The sequence below is a fragment of the Rhinoraja longicauda genome, chromosome 31, assembly GCF_053455715.1.
Source record: "Rhinoraja longicauda isolate Sanriku21f chromosome 31, sRhiLon1.1, whole genome shotgun sequence".
NCBI classification, from domain to species: domain Eukaryota; kingdom Metazoa; phylum Chordata; class Chondrichthyes; order Rajiformes; family Arhynchobatidae; genus Rhinoraja; species Rhinoraja longicauda.
This window is the reverse complement of record NC_135983.1, coordinates 21,743,334-21,764,178: the sequence shown is the minus strand read 5'-3', so window position 1 is coordinate 21,764,178 and position 20,845 is coordinate 21,743,334. Positions and strand designations below refer to the sequence as shown.

Below are 20,845 nucleotides of genomic sequence, written 5' to 3'. Positions count from 1 at the left end.
TTAGAGATACAGCATGGGAACAGGCCCTTCGGCCCTCCGAGTCCACGCCGATCATCGATCACCCATTCACACTAGTTCTATATTATTGCACTTTCTCATCCACTCCCAACACACTAATGGCAATTTTACAGACGGACAATTAACAGGTCAGCTGGTCAGGCAGAATCTCTGGAGAACATACTGTAGAGAGGTGACGTTTCGAGACTAGACCCTTCTTCAGACTCAACAGAGATAGGTGACTTCTGAAGAAGGGTCTCGACCCGAAACGTCACCTGTCCATGTTCTCTAGAGATGCTGCCCGACCCGCTGAGTTACTCCAGCACTTTGTGTCCTTTTGATAATCAAAAGGTAATTGGACATCAATGAGAGGGGAAGGATCTACATGACCAAGGGGGGAAAGTATTGGGTAAGTGGGATTATCTGGATTGTTCTTCCAGAGGTGTGCTGGCCTCCCTCTGCTTTTCATAAGTTCTAGGGGAAGAAGTAGGCCATTCGGCCCATCAAGTCTACACCGCCATTCAATCATGGCTGATTAATTTTTCCCTCTCAACCCCATTCTCCTGCCCTCTCCCCATAACCCCTGACACGCGTACTAATCAAGAAAATGTCAATCCCCGCCTTAAAAGTATCCATTGACTTGGCCTCCACTGCCTTCTGTGGCAATGAATCCCACAGATTCACCACCGTCTGACTGAATTAATTTCTCCTCATCTCCTTCCTGCAGGTGAATCAAGGTTTAACCTCTGGCCAGTCAATCTCAGGCGCCACCTACGATGTCGTGTTGGCTGAAGCTGCAAGAGGCCGCCTTGCCTCCAAAGGCTATCTTGCACTGGTCGTCCATGCCATAGTACAGGCCCGGCTTCTGGCTGGACAGGTCAGAATCTGTGGCTGGGAAGTCATTCAAACATGTCCCTCGTCTCGCCCTGGCAGAATAAACAAGACCAACAATTACATTCAACTAGGAGTTCATTTAGCTATCAGTAGAATTGGAAGGGTACATTCATAGAAACATAGAAAATAGGTGCAGGGGTAGGCCATTCGGCCCTTCGAGTCAGCACCGCCATTCAATATGATCATGGCTGATCATCCAAAATCAGTACCTCGTTCCTGCTTTCTCCCCATATCTCTTGATTCCATTAGTCCTAAGAGTTATATCTAACTCTCTCTTGAAAAAACCCCCCCAGTGAATTGGCCTCCACTGCCTTCTCTGGCAGAGAATTCCACAGATTCCCAACTTCACAACTCTCTGGGTGAAAAAGATTCCTCTTCTATAACGCCTATCATATCCACGGGATATTCCAAAACACTTTATAGCCATTTTGCGTTGATGAGGTCATTGTTTAGATATTGGGAATACAGCCACTAATTCATGGGTGGCACGGTGGCACAGCTGGTAGGGGCGCTGGCTCACTGCGCCTGGCACCCGGGTTCAATCCTGACCTTGGGTGCAAAGTGTGGAGTTTACACGTTCTCCCTGTAACCACATGGCCTATAGGTGCTCTGATTTCTGCCCTCATCTCAAAGATGTGAGGGTTTGTAAGTTAATTGGCTTCTGTAAAATAGCTCCTAGTGGGAAGAGTGGATGAGAAAGTAGGGTAACATTAAACTTGTGTAAATGGGTGATCGATGGTCGGCTTGGGCTCGGTGGACCGAAGGACTTGTTTCCACGCTGTATCTCCAAACTAAACTAATTTAAGTTCAGAATAGACAATAGACAATAGGTGCAGGAGGAGGCCATTCGGCCCTTCGAGCCAGCACCACCATTCAATGTGATCATGGCTGATCATTCTCAATCAGTACCCCGTTCCTGCCTTCTCCCCATACCCCCTGACTCCGCTATCCTTAAGAGCTCTATCTAGCTCTCTCTTGAATGCATTCAGAGAATTGGCCTCCACTGCCTTCTGAGGCAGAGAATTCCACAGATTTACAACTCTCTGACTGAAAAAGTTTTTCCTCATCTCAGTTCTAAATGGCCTACCCCTTATTCTTAAACTGTGGCCCCTTGTTCTGGACTCCCCCAACATTGACAGTCCCGCCATTCCGGGAATTAACCTAGTAAACCTATGCTGCACACCCTCAATAGCAAGAATATCCTTCCTCAAATTTGGAGACCAAAACTGCACACAGTACTCCAGGTGCGGTCTCACTAGGGGCCTGTACAACTGCAGAAGGACCTCTTTGCTCCGATACTCAACTCCTCTTGTTGTGAAGGCCAACATTCCATTGGCTTTCTTCACTGCCTGCTGTACCTGCATGCTTCCTTTCAGTGACTGATGCACTAGGACACCCAGATCTCGTTGTAAGTACCCTTTTCCTAACTTGCACGACGAAAGCTTTTACCTGAAGAACTTTGCAAGTTGGTCACGGCTGCACTTGGACCAGGTCAGGTCTACGCTGTTGTAGCCACCCGCGGCGGCCATGATGTGCAGGCTCCCCGCACAGTCGTTTCTGTCCCCATCGTGGTTGATGCCAAAACTGCCAGAGATCAGGATGGGTGTCAGGGGTTACGGGGAGAAGGCGGGAGAACGGGGTTGAGAGGGAAAGACAGATCGGCCACGGTTGAATGGCGGAGTAGACTTGACGGGCCGAATGGCCTAATTCTGCAACCTACAACTTATGAACTTATATTAAAGAAAGAAAAATGTGCAGGGCAGGTTTTTTTTACACAGAGGGTGGTGTGTGCCTGTAACACACTGCTGAGGGGTGGTGGTCGAAGCAGGTACGATAGTGGCATTTAAAAGACCTTTGGATGGGCCCATGGATATGCAGGGAATGGAGATACATGGGTTATGCGCAGGTAGGTCAGTGATGGTCAGAGCATCATGTACCGCATAGAGGGGCCGCTGAGGACAAAGGGGGATTCGGCGTGGGGGTCCGGCGAGTACTACAGGGGACTGGACGAGGGGGTGGGGGGGCTGCATTGAGGGGGGGGGAGGGTAACATTGGGGCCAAACAAGGGGAACTTTGTAACTTTGTAGGCGCCCTTTACTCTTGATATTGCCCAGGAATGTGAAACATCGCATCTCACTGTGACTTGTTACGCGTGACAATAAAAGTATCTAATCAGTCTGAAGAAGGGTCTCGAGCCGAAACGTCACCCATTCCTTCTCTCCGGAGACGCTACCAGACCCGCTGAGTTACTCCGGCATTTTGTGATATAATCTAATCTCATCTCATGCTCGGCACAGCCAGGCATTGGGCCCAAGGTGCTGTTCTTGCGCTGTACTGCTCTACGTTCTGCGCTGTCCTCTCACCCACCTGTGGCCTATCTCGTGGGCGATGGTGATGCCGAGATTAAAGCCGGTGTCCTCGGTGATCACGCAGCTCCACGCCCGGCTGCACACACCGCCCCGCTGCGTCACGCCGTGAACCATCTTGTTGCCATCGTCGGATTCCAAATCGAACCTCAGGAGGGAAGGAAATGCAAGAGCCGGGGTGGTCACCGAAACCCAAAACCCAACTACCTGCACAACCCGGTCACACTTCTCTACTTCATGAGAAGGCTGAGGAAGTTCATCACGTTCCCTGCAACCCTCACCAAATACGACAGATGCGCCCTAGGTAGCATGTTATCGGGAAGCTTCACAGCATGGTTTGGGAACATCTCTGTCCAAGAGGGGCAAGAAGTTGCAGAGAATTGTGGACGCAACCCAGACCATCACACAAACCCCCAACCACCCTTCCATTGACTCCATCTGCACTTCTCGCCGCCTCGGCAAGGCCACCAGCATAATCAAACTCCAGTCTCGCCCCAGTCTCTCCCTCTTCTCCCCTCTCCCACCAGCCAAGAGGTACGGAGGTGTGAAAGAGTTTCTTCCCTGCTGTTATCAGGCCACTGAACCATCCTCACACCAGCCAGAGAGCGGTTGCTGAACTGCCTCATTGGAGACCTTTGATCTATCTTTAATTGGACTTGATCAGACTTTACCTTGCGCTGAATGGTGTAGCCTTTGTCCTTTACCTGTGCACTGTGGACGGCCTGATTGTAATCATGAATTGCCTTGACTTTGACTGGACTGCATGCATCAAAAGCCTTTCGCTGTATCTCGGTACACGTGACAGTAATAAACTAAACTAAACTAAAACAAAACAAAACTAACTCAGTGGAACCCCATTTCTCCGACCATTTATCCAAGCCCAATTACAAACCTCACTCAATCCATCTGCACTCTGAGAGGAACCCAAATCCAGACATAAATCATAGTTCCAACTACAATCTAACACCTACCCTGAACAAATCATAGCGTCGGCCCTAATGCGAGTGAAGTCACTACTCCAACTGGAACCATAACTCAACATCAACTCATCTCCAGCGCCAACTACAAACCCAACTAAACATCTACTCCATCCCACTCTTACACCAGCCAAGCTAGTTTAACCATAACTCCATGCTGTGCTCGACTTCAACTAAACCCATCCCACACCAACCCACACGCTCAAGCAGTGCTTTATTACCATTATGACATTCAGAGCTCCAGCCTAATTGTCAAGATTATCTAAACACAGAAAATGGTGCCTTGTGTATAGCAGGAGTGGGTGATTTTCAGTTAGTTTAGTTTAGAGATACAGCGTGGAAACAGGTCCTTTGGCCCACCGAGTCCGCGCCGACCAGCGATCCCCGCACACTAACACTATCCTACACATGAGCGACAATTTACCGAAGCCAATTAGCCTACAAACCAGCACTTCTTCGTGATGTGGGATGAAGCCGGAGCACCCGGAGAAAACCCACGTGGTCACTGGAACAACGTACAAACTCCGTACAGCCAGCATCCATAGTCAGGATCGATCGCGGGTCTTTGGCGCTGTAAGGCAGCAACTCTACCGCTGCGCCACCGTGCTGCTCTTTAAATAGAAGAAAGGGGACGAAGCCTTAACCAGGTAGCGGCTTGAATAGGCATGTTCCTCTACAGATGGGAGCAGGCTGATCCACTCTGAGCTGTAACATTTGCCAACCACCAGTTGAGGCCATTACTGTGCAGTTATTATTTTTTCAGTTTAGTTTATTGTCACGTGTACCGAGGTACAGTGAAAAGCTTTTGCTGCGTGCTAACCAGTCAGCGGGAAGACAAGGTGCGATTACAGTCAAGCCGTTTACAATGTACAGATACACGATAAGGGAATAAGGTTTAGTGCAAGGTAACGTTTTTGACTCAATTTTTTGACAGAATTCTTTTAAATTCAATTTCGACAAGTTAATGGCCTTCCCATTTGCCCAGTAAGAAATGAATCATCGTGAACTAACAAAGAGACATAACCTAATGACTGGAATAACCACCTCCCCAGAGAGAACGGTGGGGCAGTGCTGGCAACACCCACCGATTGACTGGTAACATACCTGGTGACGTAGAGAACCAGGTCGGCATGGAGCGGGTCAGAATCATTCTCCGGGTTTATCGCTCGACTCCACTTGCACAAGCTCATGAGAGAGGAGGTGAGGTTTTTCGTGATCTGCAGTTCCAGCTGTGGAGAAAATACCATGGACCGTAAAGATGTCTCAGACTTTGCCCCTCTCCCCTTCACCCGTTATCTATCCTGCGCATGGTACCGGGGGGGGGGGGGGGGGGGGGGGCTGGTAGGCCAAGACCACTCCGAGTTAGGGCAGTAGAAGGGCAGGGGAGTCTAAAATTCCCCTGACCTGGGGGGTGTCAGGGGTTATGGGGAGAAGGCAGGAGAATGGAGTTGAGAGGGAAAGATAGATCAGCCACAATAGACAATAGACAATAGGTGCAGGAGGAGGCCATTCGGCCCTTCGAGCCAGCACCGCCATTCAATGTGATCATGGCTGATCATTCTCAATCAGTACCCTGTTCCTGCCTTCTCCCCATACCCCCTGACTCCGCTATCCTTAAGAGCTCTATCTAGTTGAATGGCGGAGTAGACTTGATGGGCCGAATGGCCTAATTCTGCTCGTATAACTTATGAACATGGAAATGAGAGGATATAGGTTTAAGGTGAGCGGTGAATTGTTTACTTAATATGAAGAGTGGTGGGTGAGTGGTCCCTTCTAGGAGGAATTGTTGAGGCTGTGGGAAGAACTCCTGCCTCTGAGCACAAGCAAGCTAAGTGCATGCCTTCTTCACCACCTTATCCACTGGCTCTGAACTTGCAGCCCAAGGTCCTAACGCACGTCAATATATGTTCCCGTTTGTCTGAATATCTCATGCACGGATACGTTAAATTTTGTCTGATTGCAGTCCTGTGAATCCTTTTAAGATTTCATCCTCCCATCCTTTAATTAGCTTAAATGCTTGGTGGCGCAGCGATAGAGTAGCTGCCTTACAGCGCCAGAGACCCGGGTTCCACCCTGACTACGAGTGCTTGTCTGTATGGAGTTTGCACATTGTCCCCGTGACCTGCGCGGGTTTTTTCCCCCGAGAACTTTGGTTTCCTCCCACACTCCAAAGACGTACAGGTTTGTAGGTTAATTGGCTTGGTATAAATGTAAAAATTGTCAGATAGTGTTAATGTGCGGGGATCGCTGGTCGGTGCAGACTCGGTGGGCCAAGGGGCCTGTTTCCACGCTGTATCTCGAAACTAAACTAAAAACACTATATAAATATAGTAGTTGTTGACTGGGAGCTCCTCAGATGGAAACTCATACCTCAGGTTCTCTCAGAATGACTATCTTCGTCAGATGGACCCGCAGTTGGGCCCCCAAGGAAGCATCTCTCAACAGCTCGGCAGCCTGGGGGAAACAAAGCGACACAAGGTATCAGACAAGAGTCAATAGCAGAGAGAGGGTAGATGGCTAGAGTCTGTTCCCATGATCGGCCTGCCTAGAACTAGAGGGCAGAGGTTTAAGTTTAGTTTAGTTTAGATTTTTTAATTTAGATTTAGAGATACAGCGCAGAAACAGGCCCTTCAGCCCACTGGGTCCGCGCCGCCCAGCGATCCCCGCACATTACCACTATCCTACACCCACTAGGGACAATTTTTACATTTGCCCAGCCAATTAACCTACATACGTGTACGTCTTTTGGAGTGTGGGAGGAAACCGAAGATCTCGGAGAAAACCCACGCAGGTCACGGGGAGAACGTACAAACTCTGTACAGACGGCGCCTGTAGTCAGGATCGAACCTGAGTCTCCGGCGCTGCATTCGCTGTAAGGCAGCAACTCTACCGCTGCGCCACCGTGCCGCCCTTCAGTGATACAGCGCGGAAACAGGCACTTCAGCCCACCGAGTCCACACCGACCAGCGATCCCCGCACATTAACACTATCCTACACGCACCAGGGACAATTTACACATACACCAAGCCAATTTACCTACATACCTGTACCTCTTTGGAGTGTGGGAGGAAGCCGAAGATCTTGGAGAAAACCCACACGATCATGGGGAGAACGTACAAACTCCGTGCAGACAGCACCCTTAGCCGGGATTGAACCCGGGTCTCCGGCGCTGCAAGCGCTGTCAGGCAGCAACTCTACCGCTGCACCACCGTGAGAGGTGAAGGTGTAAAGAGAGTCTGAGGGGTAGGATTTGCATAACTAAGACCAGTAGGTGTCTGCAATGTGCCGACACAGGAGATGGGGGAGGCATAAAGGATACAGAGTGAATGTGGAGAGGATAGTGGGAGAGTCCAGGACCAGAGGGCAGAGCCTCAGAATAATAGGGCACAACCTTGGAAAGGAATTGAGAAGGAATTTCTTTAGTCAGAGGAATCCATTGCCATAGAAGGCTGTGGAGGCCGTCATGGATATTTTTAAGGGGAGATTGACATATTCTTGATTCGGACGGGTGTCAAGGGCTATGGGGAGAAGGCAGGAGAATGGGTTTGAGAGGGAAAGATAGATCAGCCAAGTATGAACGGCGGTGCTGACTTGGTGGGCTGAATGGCCTACTTCTGCTCCTTGTCAACTTATGAAAAGGAATTACTGCAGGCAAGTGGGATTAGTCCACATGGGCCGGATGAATACCAATCATACGGTGGGGCCATGAGCATGTTCCGATGCTCTTTAACTCTGTGAGAAAATGGGATAACATTCAGGTGTTCACCTTCAGCAACAGACTGGTCCCACCAAGATGCAGCACAGAACGCCACAGGAGACTCTTGTTCCCTGTGGCTATCAAACTGTACAACTCCTCCCCCTTCTGTTGTGGGGTAGACTGACTTCTCTCCTCCCCCCCTCCCCTCCCCCCCTCCCCTCCCCCCTCCCCCCACCCCCACCCCACCCCACCCCAATCTTCGCACATCCCAAATCCTGGACTTTCCACTCGTCACTTTAATTTCATGTTTCACGTATCCTGTTGAGTTTTACGACTGTTGGGAGACCAATTTCCCTCCTGGGATAAATGAAGTTCTATCGTATCGTATTGTATCGTATCGTATCGTGTTATCAGGGATATATAACAAAGCTTTTTTTCTGCTGGAGGAATAGCCGTGGGTAAAAGACCGAGGTTAATGTGACTCGCCAACTGCTACAATACAATACAGGTAGCACAATACGTGGGCAGAGGCCGTGGGCAGTGGGTTATGTTGAAGGAGGGCCAGGTGTACTCACGATGTTCAGGTTGGTGAGGATGTAGCGCTCTGTGTCTTGCTTGTGAACGTTGTACACATCTGGCCCCACCACAACCAGGAGCTCCAGATGTTTTGTGTCCTGCACCGATCGGCGTGTGATGACGGGGTGCCCACTGTGTCCTGGGATGATCAAACAGAATGGAACGACATTAAACCCTTGTTATCACGGATGGCCAACACAAAATGCTGGAGTAACTCAGCGGGTCAGGCAGCATCTCGGGAGAGAAGGAATGGGTGACGTTTCGGGTCGAGACCCTTCTTCAGTCCGAAGGGTCTCGACCCGAAACGTCGCCCATTCCTTCTCTCCAGAGATGCTGCCTGACCCGCTGAGTTACTCCAGCATTTTGTGTCTACCTTCGATTTAAACCAGCATCTGCAGTTCTTTTCTACACTTGTTATCACGGCTCTCTCTGCAATGGGCGCCGGTCATAGCGGGCGGAGCGACAGGTCTTCATGGCCAGGCTGGGCTGCCTATGCCACCCCATGCCCCGCACCACCTCCCCGGCAGCTTCCAGGCTGGGCTGCCGACACCACCGTCTCCCACACATCTCCCTCGGCCACTTCCAGGCCACTTACCTGCGACTAATGACTCCGCCGATCCTCACCTCAACTCACCCGGATTTCAGCCCCCAGCCCCAGACCTACAGTCTGAAGAAGGGTCCCGACCCCGAAACGTCACCTACCCATCTTCTCTAGAGATGCTGCACGACCTGTTGAGTTACTCCAGCACTTTGCGTCCTTTTTTTGTGTGTGAACCAGCATCTGCAGTTCTTAGTTTCTACTACTTATACATCCCTTCTCTCCAGAGATGCTGCCTGTCCCGCTGAGTAACTCCAGGTTTTCGTGTCTGTCACTTATAATCCCTGACTCGGTTGCAGTGGACAATGGGTATCAACGGACACCATTCCCTCCCCTCTCTAGACCGTTATAATGAGGGTTTATTCAATATTTTTTTAATTAAAAAAAAAACTTTAAAATAATTTTTACATAATTTTTAAATACATTTTAAAATAAATATTTCACAGGTTTATCCAAGACTGGACATGTAATTGGAAACGAAAATGGCAAATTTACCATTAACAGCAGAAGCAAAGGAGAGAAGTGTGTTTCGCCCACTGGTCAGGCAGATCAGTGGTTCAATTCTAATTAGAGACTTTTGTTCCAATTCCCTCAGCAACCTCGCCTAACAAATATTCATCTATCTCAATCTTGAACGCTGTCCTCCCCTACACCTCCCCCGAGTCTTTTTGGGGAGACTGTGTTACAGAGTTCTGCCTCACATACCTTCTGACTATCCTGCTAAAAATACCTGGATCAGGTTTTAAAGTTAAGCCCCCCCTAGTTAATTCTGGATTCCCAAAGAGAAAATAACTCCTCTACCGATTCTATTATTGAAACTTCACCGATCCATGCACTCCAGAGACGCTGCCAAGTCCGCTGAGTTACTCCAGCGTCTTGTGTCCTTTTGATCCTCCATTATGTCAGCAGTAAAACACCGACCAACCTCTGCAGCAACTGAACGACGAGAGGGCAGTAATCCTTTGAGCAACGGTGCTTTCAAGGATGACTACAGCGCTTTAATCCTTTTGTGAAGCGCATCAGTTTGGGACGAGTCTGGATTCTTTGCACAAAACTCTGGAGCACCTGGAGCACCTCTGAAAGCCAAAGCTGCCTGACTCAGAACGTAGGTGAGCAGAGATCACGTGCTGGAACTCTTACTGTCATTAGCAGGTCTCCGGGCACCATCTGAGAGTGGGTAATGGAACCCAACGAGTGGGGCAATGCCCTCTCCATCAGTAGATCGTTTCAGCTCCTTTGGGTGAATGTGAATCTTCTTATCCTTTGTAAGTATCATTGCATGCTGCAGGACGGGGAGTTGGGGAGTTGGGGAGGGGGGAGGAAGTGAAATGAAATTAGTTTTGAAATTAATTTACACTGATCAAATACTTAAGAACTTCCAAAACATTCTTATAGAACTTAACACAGTCTGAAGATGGGCTCTCGACCCAAAACGTCACCTATTCCTTTTCTCCAGAGATGCTGGATGACCTGCTGAGTTACCCCAGCACTTTGTGTCTATCCTGAGCTCAGTACAGCACTGGAACAGGCCCTTCGGCCCTTCAGCTAGAATGTTTCTACTGAATGTGATGCAAAGATAAACTAATCACATTTGCCTGACTAAAAGCCTCTTAAACACTACGATCGTATCTGCCTCCACCACTCCTCTGGCAGCTCGTTCCAAGCACTCACCACCCCCTGTGTAAAAAAACTTGCCCTGTACATCTCTTTTAAACTTTGCTCCTCTCGCGTTAAAGCTATGCCCTCTAGTCTTTGGCATTTCCACCGTGGGGAAAAAAGGTTCTGTCAACTCTATTTGTGTCTATTCATCATATATACTTCTGTCAGGTTTCCCCTCAACCAAGTTCGTCCAAACTCTCCCTGTATCTAATATTTCCATAACCAGGTAGTAAATACCACCTCATCCAGGCAGCGGGTTAGATGTTTACCACCAAGTACACAAGTGTCAGGTTTTAGTTAGGTCTTGGTTGAGGGGGAAACTATTGGCCTGTGCACCTGTGAGAATCCCCCAGCCCTGCTTCTAGTCTCTGAAACATCCTTGCTGTCCACCAGAGGGCGGATGGGCTCTCTGTTCAACATCTCCAGAAACTTGAGCAGCACCGGCCTACACAACCCCTCTCAGGCCTCAGCTTATAAGGTCATGAGGTCATAAGTGATAGGAGTAGAATTGGGCCATTTGGCCCATCAAGTCTACTCTGCCATTCAATCATGGCTGATCTATCTCTCCCTACTAACCCCATTCTCCTGCCTTCTCCCCATAACCTCCGACACCTGTGCTAATCAAAAATCTATCCATCTCCTCCTTACAAAATCCACTGACTTGGCCTCCATAGCCTTCCATGGCAAAGAGTTCCACAGATTCACCACCCTCTGACTAAAGAAATGTCTTCTCATCTCCTTTCTTGAAGAACGTCCTTTAATTCTAAGGCTATGACCTCTAGCTGCTCCACATTCAATACGATCACTGCTGGCCCTTTCCATCATCCACATTGGTGTCCAATCCACATTTCCCTCAAGCCCATAAATCTGTCAATATACTATACACCCTTAAATACGCTCTGTTACTTGGAGTAGAGAACTTGAAAGATTCACAATCTTTTGATTGATTGAAAGGCACAGCAGGGAAACAGGCCCTTCGGCCCACTGAGTCCATGCCGACCACCGATCACCCATTCACACAAACTCTATGTTCTCCCATTCCCGACATGCCAGGGCCAATTAACCTACAGACTTGCACCTCTTTCCGATGTGCGAGGAAACTGAAGCACCCGGAGGAAACCCACACACAGTCGCAGGGTAAACATGCAAACTCCACATGGACAGCACCCAAGGTCAGAATCGAACCCGGGTCACTGACGCTGTGAGGCAGCGGCTCTACCAGCTGCGCCACTGGGTAATTGAAGGAATAGACAATGGACAATAGGTGCAGGAGGAGGCCATTCGGCCCTTCGAGCCAGCACCACCATTCAATGTGATCATGGCTGATCATTCTCAATCAGTACTCCGTTCCTGCCTTCTCCCCATACCCCCTGACTCCTCTATCCTTAAGAGCTCTATCTAGCTCTCTCTTGAATGCATTCAGAGAATTGGCCTCCACTGCCTTCTGAGGCAGAGAATTCCACAGATTCACAACTCTCTGACTGAAATAGTTTTTCCTCATCTCCGTTCTAAATGGTCTACCCCTTATTCTTAAACTGTGGCCCCTGGTTCTGGACTCCCCCAACATTGGGAACATGTTTCCTGCCTCTAACGTGTCCAACCCCTTAATAATCTTATATGTTTCGATAAGATCCCCTCTCATCCTTCTAAATTCCAGTGTATACAAGCCTAGTCGCTCCAGTCTTTCAACATATGACAGTCCCGCCATTCCGGGAATTAATCTAGTAAGCCCTCAATAGCAAGAATATCCTTCCTTAAATTTGGAGACTAAAACTGCACACAGTACTCCAGGCGTGGTCTCACTAGGGCCCTGTACAACTGCTGAAGAACCTCTTTGCTCCTATACACTACATCCACCGGCTCTCACCTGTCAATTTTCCTAGTTACATCCTCAAAAAATTCCAGAAGATTAGTCAAGCATGATTTCCCCTTCGTAAATCCATACTGACTCGGAACAATCCTGTTACTGCTATCCAAATGCTCCGCAATTTCGTCTTTTATAATTGACTCCAGCATCTCCCCACCCCTGATGTCAGACTAACTGGCCTATAATTTCCCATTTTTTCTCTCCCTCCTTTCTTAAAAAGTGGGACAACATTAGCTACCCTCCAATCCACAGGAACTGATTCTGAATCTATAGAACATTGGAAAATGATCACCAATGCGTCCACGATTTCTAGAGCCACCTCCCTGGGATGCAGACCATCAGGCCCTGGGGATTTATCAGCCTTCAGTCCCATCAGTCTACCCAACACCATTTCCTGCCTAATGTGAATTTCCTTCAGTTCCTCTGTCACCCTAGGATCTCTGGCCACTAGAACATCTGGGAGATTGTTTGTATCTTCCTTAGTGAAGACAGATCCAAAGTACCGGTTCAACTCGTCTGCCATTTCCTTGTTCCCCATAATAAATTCCCCTGCTTCTGTCTTCAAGGGACCCACATTTGCCTTGACTATTTTTTTCCTCTTCACATACCTAAAAAAGCTTTTACTATCCTCCTTTATATTATTGGCTAGCTTACCCTCGTACCTCATCTTTTCTCCCCGTATTGCCTTTTTAGTTATCTTCTGTTGCTCTTTAAAAGAGTCCCAATCCTCTGGCTTCCCACTCTACTTTGCTATGATATATTTCTTCTCTTTTATATTTATGCTGTCCTTGACTTCCATTGTCAGCCACGGGTGCCTCTTACTCCCCTTAGAATCTTTCCTCCTCTTTGGGATAAATTGATCCTGCAACTTCTGCATTATTCTCAGGAATACCTGCCATTGCTGTTCCACCGTCTTCCCTGCTAGGGCCTCCTTCCAGTTAAATCAGGCCAGCTCCTGCCTCATGCCTCTGTAATCCTCTTTGCTATACTTTAATACCGACACTTCCGATTTTCCCTTCTCCCTCTCAATTTGTAGAGTAAAACGTATCATATTGTGATCACTGCCTCCTAATGGCTCTTTTACCTTGAGTTCCCTTATCAGATCAGGTTCATTACACAACACTAAATCCAGAATTGCCTTCTCCCTGGTAGGCTCCAGTGCAAGCTGTTCTAAGAACCCATCTCGGAGGCACTCCACAAACTTTCTATCCTGGGGTCCATTACCAACCTGATTTCCCCAGTCTACCTGCATGTTGAAATCTCCCATTACCACCGTAGCATTACAGTTGCGACATGCCAATTTTAGCTCTTGATTCAACTTGCACCCTATGTCGAGGCTATTGTTTGGGGGCCTGTAGATAACTCCCATTAGGGTCTTTTTACCCTTACAATTCCTCATCTCTATCCATACTGATTCTACATCTCCTGATTCTATGTCACCCCTTGCAAGGGAGTGAATATCATTCCTTACCAACAGAGCGACCCCACCCCCTCTGCCCACCTGTCTGTCTTTTCTATACGTTGTGCACCTCTGAATATTCAGTTCCCAGCCCTGGTCCTCTTGTAGCCATAGAAACATAGAAACATAGAAAATAGGTGCAGGAGTAGGCCATTCGGCCCTTCAAGCCTGCACCGCCATTCAATGTGATCATGGCTGATCATCCAACTCAGTATCCCGTACCTGCCTTCTCTCCATACCCCCTGATCCCTTTACCCACAATGGCCACTTCTAACTCCCTCTTAATTATAGCCAATGAACTGGCCTCAACTACCTTCTGTGGCAGAGAATTCCACAGATTCACCACTCTCTGTGTGAAAAAAAACTTTCTCATCTCAGTCCTAAAAGACTTCCCCCTTATCCTTAAACTGTGACCCCTTGTTCTGGACTTCCCCAACATCGGGAACAATCTGCATCTAGCCTGTCCAACCCCTTAAGAATTTTGTAAGTTTCTATAAGATCCCCCCTCAATCTTCTAAATTCCATGTCTCTGTAATTCCCACATCATACTTGCCAATGTCTAACTGGGCCTCAAGCACATCCACTTTATTTTTTATACTTCGTGCATTTAAATACAACACTTTAACTTCGGTATTCACCTCCCCTCTCACACCGGTCACAATTGGCCCTGACCTTACTCTCTTATCCCATCTAGAACTTTCCTTCCCATTTATTGGAGAGCCCTTTGCAATTTCTCCTGTATTCGTTTCCCCTTTAACTCCATCCTCATATTCCCAATTTGTCAACCCCTCCCCCCCACTACTTAGTTTAAACCCACACGTGTAGCACTTCTGGCCAGTACCTCATCCTGAGACCGGGGGGTTGTAGAGTCCCCAGCCAAAGGAAACAGCCTCTCTCTATTGAACAAAGTGTTAGCAGCCCAGCCATGACTGCGGCTCACCAGATGACCAAGGCAGTAGGTGACCAGTGCACGGAGCCCAGGCGGCCACACCAGCTCCCCGCTCTGCACGACACTCCCCGGCAGTCGCCTGATGGTGCTGACCGACGAATTGAAGACGTGGTGAATGGAAGGCAAGTTGGAAGAGAGCCTGTTGTCAGCAGGGAAGCGGATGAGGAAGGTCTCCCCTGGAGTCCTGAGTGTGCACAACTCCTCCCAGCAGGAGTGCCCCTGGGTCAGGCCCTGGCACTGGCACTGGACGCTTGCTGGCCATGCCTCTGTAAATAAAGACTGATAGATCATAAAGGAGACACCAGAAACCGCAGGCGCTGGTTTATCAGTAACTGCCAGTGTGTACTTTCCTGGGCTTCATGTACAGTATATTACACCTTGTATTTTGGCATTACTGTAGTATCAGAAAAAACACAGAGTGCTGGAGTAACTCAGCGGGTCAGGCATCATCTCTGAACGGAATGGATAAGCAACGTTTCAAGTTGGGTTTCCCTCCAGAGATGCTGCCTGACCTGCCGAGTTACTCCAGCACTTTGTGTTTTCTTTCTGATTCTACAGTAAAGCGCTTCACTGCCAAAATCCAAGGTCTAATAAAGCCCAGGAAAGTACACACTGCGGTAGTTACTGATTTACCTCTCCAGACCTGTTCCATTCCACAGAATCCCACCGGATCGGAGCATTTCCATTCATTCATGCGGTGATCCCTTTGATTGACATTCATTCCACCCAAGCCCAGCAGTCCACATTGCCTCCCGTTCACCTCCACTCTATGAAATGGGCCAAATGTCTTCTCTGCACTCCCGTTGCACATTGTTGTGCGGTCCCACAAGCAGCGACGGGGGATGAAGCCAGTGCATCTGTTTTAGATGTTGCTGATGTGTATGAGAGGGAACATTTACCCGAGGAGGCAGACACTTCAGGAAGCGCGGTGGAGTGACATGCCCCAGTCAGCATCAATGGTGCTGAAGTGGAAAGGGTTGAGAGAGCTCCAACTTCCTTGGCATTTATATGACCAGAGCTCTGCTTGGACCGTCTGCATCGGTGTGACCTCCAAGAAGGCACATCAACAGCTCTACTTCCTGAGGAGACTGAGGAAATTCGGCATCTTTCAGGCTTCTACAGGTGCACCGTAGAAAGCCTGCTGGTGGCTTGCATCGCAGCCTGCTGGTGGCTTGCATCGCAGCCTGCTGGTGGCTTGCATCGCAGCCTGCTGGTGGCTTGCATCGCAGCCTGCTGGTGGCTTGCATCGCAGCCTGCTGGTGGCTTGCATCGCAGCCTGCTGGTGGCTTGCATCGCAGCCTGCTGGTGGCTTGCATCGCAGCCTGCTGGTGGCTTGCATCGCAGCCTGCTGGTGGCTTGCATCGCAGCCTGCTGGTGGCTTGCATCGCAGCCTGCTGGTGGCTTGCATCGCAGCCTGCTGGTGGCTTGCATCGCAGCCTGCTGGTGGCTTGCATCGCAGCCTGCTGGTGGCTTGCATCGCAGCCTGCTGGTGGCTTGCATCGCAGCCTGCTGGTGGCTTGCATCGCAGCCTGCTGGTGGCTTGCATCGCAGCTTGGTTTGGGAACAGCTCTGCCCAAGACCACAAGCACATGTGACCATTGAGCACACTTGAGTCTTGTCTCTTGACTTGAGACATTAAACCAAGGCCACATCTTTCAAGATCCCATGAGGCTACTTCAAAGAAGAGTGTGGTAATACTGACAGGTCCTGACCAACATATAAACCTCAATCAGCCTCACAAAAAAATTATATTTGATCATTATCACATTGCTGCTTGTATCTGCTGTGAGCAGAATGCCTGCTGTGGTTTCCTGCAACGGTGACTAATTCCAGAACTTATGAAGTACATTGGCAGTAAAGCACCCGTGATAGGTGCTGTATGAATACATGTCAAAACCTATTTCTACTCCCTAGCGTTTTGAGGCCCTCTGAGGGGGCGCTATGAACTGTTTATGTATGTGCTGTTATGTTTGTGTGCCATTGTATGTTCGTTCTTAGTACCTGAACTGATGTACAGCACTTTGGTCAACGTGGGTTTTTTAAATGTGCTATACAAATAAAATTGACTTGACTTGACTTGACATGTCTTTCTTTCTTTTAGGTATATACATGATGAACATCCCATGTTCTTCCTTTCCATCCTTGCTTGCTTGCTTTAGTTTTCCTTATAATATATTTTCCCCTGGTGATTTGAATTGAATTGAATTGAATTGAATAAATTGTATGAGCCAAGTAGGTATACATACAAGGAATTTGCCTTGATGTGAAAAACTGGTGATCCTGTCTCTTTAACAAACTGGCTGAGGTCCTTATTTACAATAATGAGGCAATGCCGTTTCAGTGTAATATTAACTGTTTTAAGTTCTGTAAACACCCAGGGGTCCTCTTTGGGGGAAAAGTGTGAGCAATGATATTCATACCTCCAATCTCCGAGGGGTCGCCAAAATAAGGCAAATCACTGGTGCCTTTGACAGATCCCAGAAATGCCTAAAGAAGACACAAGTAAAACAACATTTTACTGACTTTTATATAAAACAAACAACCTCCTACACCGTTCTCCCCTTGTGTGAATGTTTTAATTTACTATAACTTTCCCCTCCTTCAACTAAATTAGTAAAAATATTTATGTTCAAAGAAAACCTGATCCATCCGATCTACTCCTTCAGTCACCGCTGATGGTGTTATGTTTTCAACTTTTGTTTTAAAGAATCATTGTGGAATTTGCACCCTGTTGATGGGGAAATGGGCTTACCTGATTAAGAAACAATCCAATACACGAGAGATGAAGAAAGAGGTTCGCAGATGGTAAGGGCTGTGAGAGACTGATCATTGTATCGCTATCAGGCAGTCGGAAAGGCTCCAAGGCAGGAGAGCAACATTTCTGGGGAGCAGAGAGCTGTGCTTGTTGATTGGGCTTTCGTTCGGAGATCCTCGAATCAGCTGAAGGTCGATGCAACTGCTCCCTGGCAAGTCTGGCCCTTGCACAACACTCTCTCTCCCTCTGCAAATAGTGACCGTCCGCAGTGAGCAGGCCAGGACTTACACCACCACGCACTAACGCAAATATGACCACAACAAAACGGGAATGAGGTGAACGTTATAGTAAAGCATTCACACAAAGGGAGAAGGGTGAAAGGACGGAGGGAGTGAAACTGATAGGATATGGGCTGGCAGCGCCACAATGGGCCAAATGTCCTCCACCTATGCTGTATTATGATATTGATCGGATCACACTTGGATCTCAGTGCACAGTTCCTGGCCTTCACATCACAGAAAGGGCACAGGCCAAGGAAAAATTGATGTACAGAGGGATCGGGATCTTGAGTTGCAAGTCCACTGTTTCCTGAAAGTAGCAAGTGGAGAGGGTGGTAAAGAAGGCGCATAATATCCTTGCCTTCATTGATTATAATAGTGTAATGTCCCGTCATATCTGTTAGTTTTGTGTCATGTTCTGTGTTTAGATTCCCATGTCACGTCATGTCCACGTCTTGTCCTTAGTGCGGTTCGTCAAGTTACAATCACTCATGTCAAGTCTCGTGCTCACTTCCTGTTTTAAGGTGAAACTTACCTCTTATCTCATTTCAGGTCCCTTGACTTCCTGCCATTGTAATTGTCAGCCCCGCCTTGATTGTTTCCACCTGTGTGCCCTTACCTCATGTATATATAGTCCACGCCTCCCTTTGTCCTGTGCCAGTTCGTCTTGTGATTCATGTGCTCTCGGTCATTGATTCTCGACTTACCCGCATTGTTTCCAAGTTCTTGTAAAGCGTAGTATAGTTAGTGAGTATCCTAGTAAGTATTTTTGTAACTAATGTTTTTGTAGCTAAGTAAGTTTAGGGTTTTGGTTTGTATCGCAGTGTTCTTTAATTTGGAAATTAAAGAACGCCTTTTTCTCTCCAAATTGACTCTTGTGTGTGAGTTGTGCGTTTGAGTCCAGTTCCTGTGTGCCTCAGAACCTAACAAATAGTCACTTTGCAGCTGTATAAAACATCGGTGAGGCCATGTTTGGAGTAATGTTGACGATAAGACACAAAGTGCTGGAGTAATTCAGCGGGTCAGGCAGCATCTCTGGAGAAAAAGGATAGGTGATGTTTCAGACCGGGACCCTTCTTCAGACCAATAGATAACAGGATAGTGTAGGAAGGAACTGCAGATGCTGATTTAAACCAAAGATAGACACAAAAAGCTGAAGTAACTCAGCGGGGCAGGCAGCATCTCTGGAGAGAAGGAATGGGTGACGTTTCGGGTCGAGACCCTTCTGCAGACTGGTTAGGGAAAAGGGAAACCGAGAGATATAGACGATGATGTGGAGAGATAAAGAACAATGAATGAAAGATATGCAAAACATTAACGATGACCAAGGAAACAGGCCATTGTTAGCTGGTCGCTGGGTGAGAACGAGAAGCTGGTGAGACTTGGGTGGGGGCGGGATGGAGAGAGAGGGAATGCCGGGTTACTTAAAAGTTAGAGAAATCAATATTCATACCACTGACCTGTAAGCTGCCCAAGCGAAATATGAGATGAAGTCTGAAGAAGGTCTCGACCCGAAACATCACCCATTCGTTCTCTCCAGAGATGCTGCCTGTCCCGCTGAGATAATAGGAAAGGACTGGCAGAGCCACAATGGACCAAATACCCTCCGCCTGACCCGAAATGTCACCCATCCTTTATCTCCAGAGATATTTGGCCAGACCCATTGAATTGCTCCAGCACTTTGTGTCTATCTTTGGTGTAAACCAGTGTTTGCAGTTCCTTTCTACACACCTGGAGTAATTTGTGCGATTTTGTTCACCACAGGAAAGGATGTCGAGGCTTTGGAGAGTGTGCAGACGAGAGTCAAAGGGATGTGGCTGGGCGTTACACAGAGAGGGGGAAGTGTGAAATGTAGTGAATGGGAAAGTGTAAACAGAGGTATGGGTCAACTGAGCTGAATTCTATAGTCGGTAATAATAAACAAGCATTATTTTCTCCCCAAGCAGATTTTCACCCTCTGGTGGTCCTAGATGGGATCAAATGTCATATATGTTGAGGTCTCCTCCTAAGCCATGCACAAGATTCATTGAAACATAGAAACGTAGAAAAATAGGTGCAGGAGTAGGCCCATTCGGCCCATCGAGCCAGCATTCAATATGATCATCTAAAATCAGTTCCCCGTTCCTGCTTTTTCCCTATATCCCTTGATTCCTTTAGCCCGAAGAGCTGAATCTAACTCTCTCTTGAAAACATCCAGTGAATTGACCTCCACTGCCTTCTGTGGCAGAGAATTCCACAGTTTCAAAACTCTCTGGGTGAAGTAGTTTTTCTTCATCTCAGTTCTAAATGGCCTACCCCTTATTCTTAAACTGTGACCCTGGTTCTGGACTCCCTCAACATCGGGAGCATTTTTCCTGCATCTAGCCTGTCCAATCCTTTAAGAATTTTATATGTTTCTTTTAGATCCCCTCTCATCCTTCTAAATTCCAGTGAATACCAGTCCCATCGACCCATTCTTTCATATTTCCCGCCATCCCAGGAATTAACCTGGTGAACCTATGCTGTACTCTCTCAATAGCAAGTATTCCTCAAATTAGGAGACCAAAATTGCACACAATACTCCAGGTGTGGTCTCACCAGGGCCCTGTACAACTACAGTAGGACCTCCTTGCTCCGAAACTCAAATCCTCTCGCAATGAAGGCCAACATGCCATTGGCTTTCTTCACTGCCTGCTGTACCTGCATGCTTACTTTCAGTGACTGATGTACAAGCACACCCAGGTCTCGTTGCACCTCCCCTTCTTCCTAATCGGACACCATTCAGATAATAATC

General features: G+C 48.0%; 1 protein-coding gene across 1 annotated transcript in view; it reads right to left on the bottom strand.

Moving 5' to 3' along the window:
- adamts13 (ADAM metallopeptidase with thrombospondin type 1 motif, 13) overlaps positions 1-17,974 on the bottom strand; it is a 71,043-nt gene extending 53,069 nt beyond the window's left edge. Inside the window, exons 1-10 of the mRNA XM_078425862.1 lie at positions 17,792-17,974; positions 17,460-17,526; positions 15,031-15,305; positions 10,246-10,387; positions 8,507-8,646; positions 6,605-6,688; positions 5,339-5,463; positions 3,259-3,405; positions 2,341-2,475; positions 773-923 (exon numbers count right to left, since the gene is read on the bottom strand). Coding sequence (XP_078281988.1) covers positions 773-923; positions 2,341-2,475; positions 3,259-3,405; positions 5,339-5,463; positions 6,605-6,688; positions 8,507-8,646; positions 10,246-10,387; positions 15,031-15,305; positions 17,460-17,526; positions 17,792-17,869 — 1,344 coding nt within the window. The 5' untranslated portion in view covers positions 17,870-17,974. The remainder of the gene's footprint in view (positions 1-772; positions 924-2,340; positions 2,476-3,258; positions 3,406-5,338; positions 5,464-6,604; positions 6,689-8,506; positions 8,647-10,245; positions 10,388-15,030; positions 15,306-17,459; positions 17,527-17,791) is intronic.
- Between the last annotated feature and the right edge of the window lie 2,871 nt (positions 17,975-20,845).